Source organism: Bison bison, unplaced genomic scaffold (genome assembly GCF_000754665.1).
Source record: "Bison bison bison isolate TAMUID 2011002044 unplaced genomic scaffold, Bison_UMD1.0 scf7180017864041, whole genome shotgun sequence".
In the NCBI taxonomy this organism is placed as follows: Eukaryota; Metazoa; Chordata; class Mammalia; order Artiodactyla; family Bovidae; genus Bison; species Bison bison.
This window is the reverse complement of record NW_011494613.1, coordinates 117,202-119,487: the sequence shown is the minus strand read 5'-3', so window position 1 is coordinate 119,487 and position 2,286 is coordinate 117,202. Positions and strand designations below refer to the sequence as shown.

The 2,286-nt window shown below is 45.7% G+C and overlaps 1 protein-coding gene across 1 annotated transcript in view; it reads left to right on the top strand.

Moving 5' to 3' along the window:
- The first annotated feature begins 2,066 nt into the window (after window positions 1-2,066).
- EGLN3 (egl-9 family hypoxia-inducible factor 3) overlaps window positions 2,067-2,286 on the top strand; it is a 28,402-nt gene continuing 28,182 nt past the window's right edge. The window contains exon 1 of the mRNA XM_010835348.1: window positions 2,067-2,161. Coding sequence (XP_010833650.1) covers window positions 2,067-2,161 — 95 coding nt within the window. The remainder of the gene's footprint in view (window positions 2,162-2,286) is intronic.

Genomic DNA, 2,286 nt, shown 5'->3' with positions numbered 1-2,286 from the left:
TATCCTGCAGAATGCCTAACTGCCCTTCACTGGGCCCCTGGGGTTTTGCTCTGGGCCAGGCTGCTCTGCCTGATACTCTCCTAGTGATTTCTCTCTGGGGAGGCATCTCTGTTCTTCATGCAAATAGGGCCAGTTTCCAACCAGCCCAGACTTGCCCAAACCCCACGTGGAGGTTGCCATGGCTCAGGGCGAGACACCAGTTTCCCAATACCTAATTGTTAGGCCCCTACTATGTGCTACGTGCTGGAGGTCCAAGAATGATGGGCTCATGATTCAGGATGGGCTCGTCATCCAGGAACTGCTCCTTGAGGCTCGCCAATCAAGCCATTACCTTAGTTGGTGCACCTCCTGCTGGAAGGTCATACCAACAGTGCCAACTTAGTGCTGCCCTGGCAGAGATCCTCCTCCCTGTATAAGTAGGAGTTTCACTGGGGTTCTCACTGACCGCTCTTCTTGAACATTCTTCAGTTCTTACTTGACCATGTATTTCTGTCTGTTGCTTTCCATCAGTAGCAGCAGCATCCCTTTCCTATTCTGCTCTTTATTCCTGGCCCAGACTTCGCTCCATTTCTCCTCTCAGATGAAGAAAAGAGAGGGCTGTGGGCAAGAGAATAAAAGTGTAAAATCTATATGAGATTGTATACAAAATAAACAATACCTGTAAAACCTGTATACTTTTTTTCTTTTCACAAATGTTAATTGTACTTTATTTTTATGAGTGAACTGTTTTTTTCTTTTTCAGTTTAAATAAACTGAATAAAAGATAAAAATGCAGTTAACGTTTGTGGAAAGAAAAAAGAGAGAGAGAGAGAAGAAAGTACAGGTTTTACAGGTATTATAGGACTTCCCTGGTGGCTCAGTGGTAAGGGAGGGTGGGGTGGTGCTCAATTCCTAGATTGGGAAGATGCCCTGGAGAAAGAAATGGCAATCCACTCCAGTGTTCTTGCCTGGGAAATCCCATGGACAGAAGAGCCTGGTGGGCTACAGTCCACAGGGTTGCAGAGTCGGATGTGACTTAGTGACTAAACAACAACAAATTTATTGTAACTTGCAACTTAATGTGAGAACTGTATATTCTTTTGTTCAATTTAAATGAAGAACCCAAGTGCAAACTGATGTAAAATTTAAAATATAGAAATGGCTTTGCATGCAATTTATGAATCTTATCTTGAGTCTGTTCTCTGATGTTCAGTAGGAAAGAGAATTTTCTATTAAGTAATTAGCTTGCTGCTGCTGCTAAGTCGCTTCAGTCATGTCCGACTCTGTGCGGCCCCATAGACGGCCTCCTACCAGGTTCCCCCATCCCTGGGATTCTCCAGGCAAGAACACTGGAGTGGGTTGCCATTTCCTTCTCCAATGCATGAAAGTGAAAAGTGAAAGTGAAGTCTCTCAGTTGTGTCTGACTCTTAGCGACCTCATGGACTGCAGCCTACCAGGTTCCTCTGTCCATGGGATTTTCCAGGCAAGAGTACTGGAGTGGGGTGTGATTGCCTTCTCCGAAGTAATCAGCTTACCTTTGGATAACTAAAAAGTCTTAAAGGACATACCTATGTTGGCTGTTACATGAATGAGCATGTGGTGAATTCTGAAGGCAGACTTTCAAAACATCATATTTTAGTAAGAAGCTTGAAAGATACATTGATCAAAACATTCAGCAAAGCAAAATACATTATTTTCGGTATAAAATATGATCCAGTATTTCTTCATTGTTCACACCCTCCTTTCATGGAGCGCCTGGGCCTTGAACATAGTAGCAGTCTGGGAGATGCTTGTTAATTTTAATTAAAATTGGATTCCTCCCAGTCTCTTAAAGTCTTGAACCTCCCGGCCTGGGTCAAACAGCTGAGGAAAGGAGAATAAAGTACCAAGAAAAGCTAGAACAAGATCATTGCTAAAATATTTGTTTCTGGGTTTATTATTTTATTCAAAAGTCTAGGAAGTGACCGGTCTAGAATGTGGCAGCAAACTGCTGTTAATCCCATTTACATTTTCAGAGTTGGGATCCAGGTTTTCAAGTTTGTTATGGGACTTTATGCAAAACTGGGCAAATCGATAGCATTCTAAAAATGCCGTCTGTTCTCCAGCTCCCCTCCTGGTCACAAACAAGCGAGGCTGGCGCTGGGCTCGCCCGGCTCCTAGAGCGAGGGGTAAACCCGGCCGGGTGAGGGACTGGGAAGAAGGGCTGTCCCGGGGGCGGTCCCGGGGCGGAGCCTGGGCGGGGCCCGTGACGCGTGGAGTCGGCCGGCTCAGGGGCTGGACCTCAGCGTCTCCCCGCCTGGGGGCACC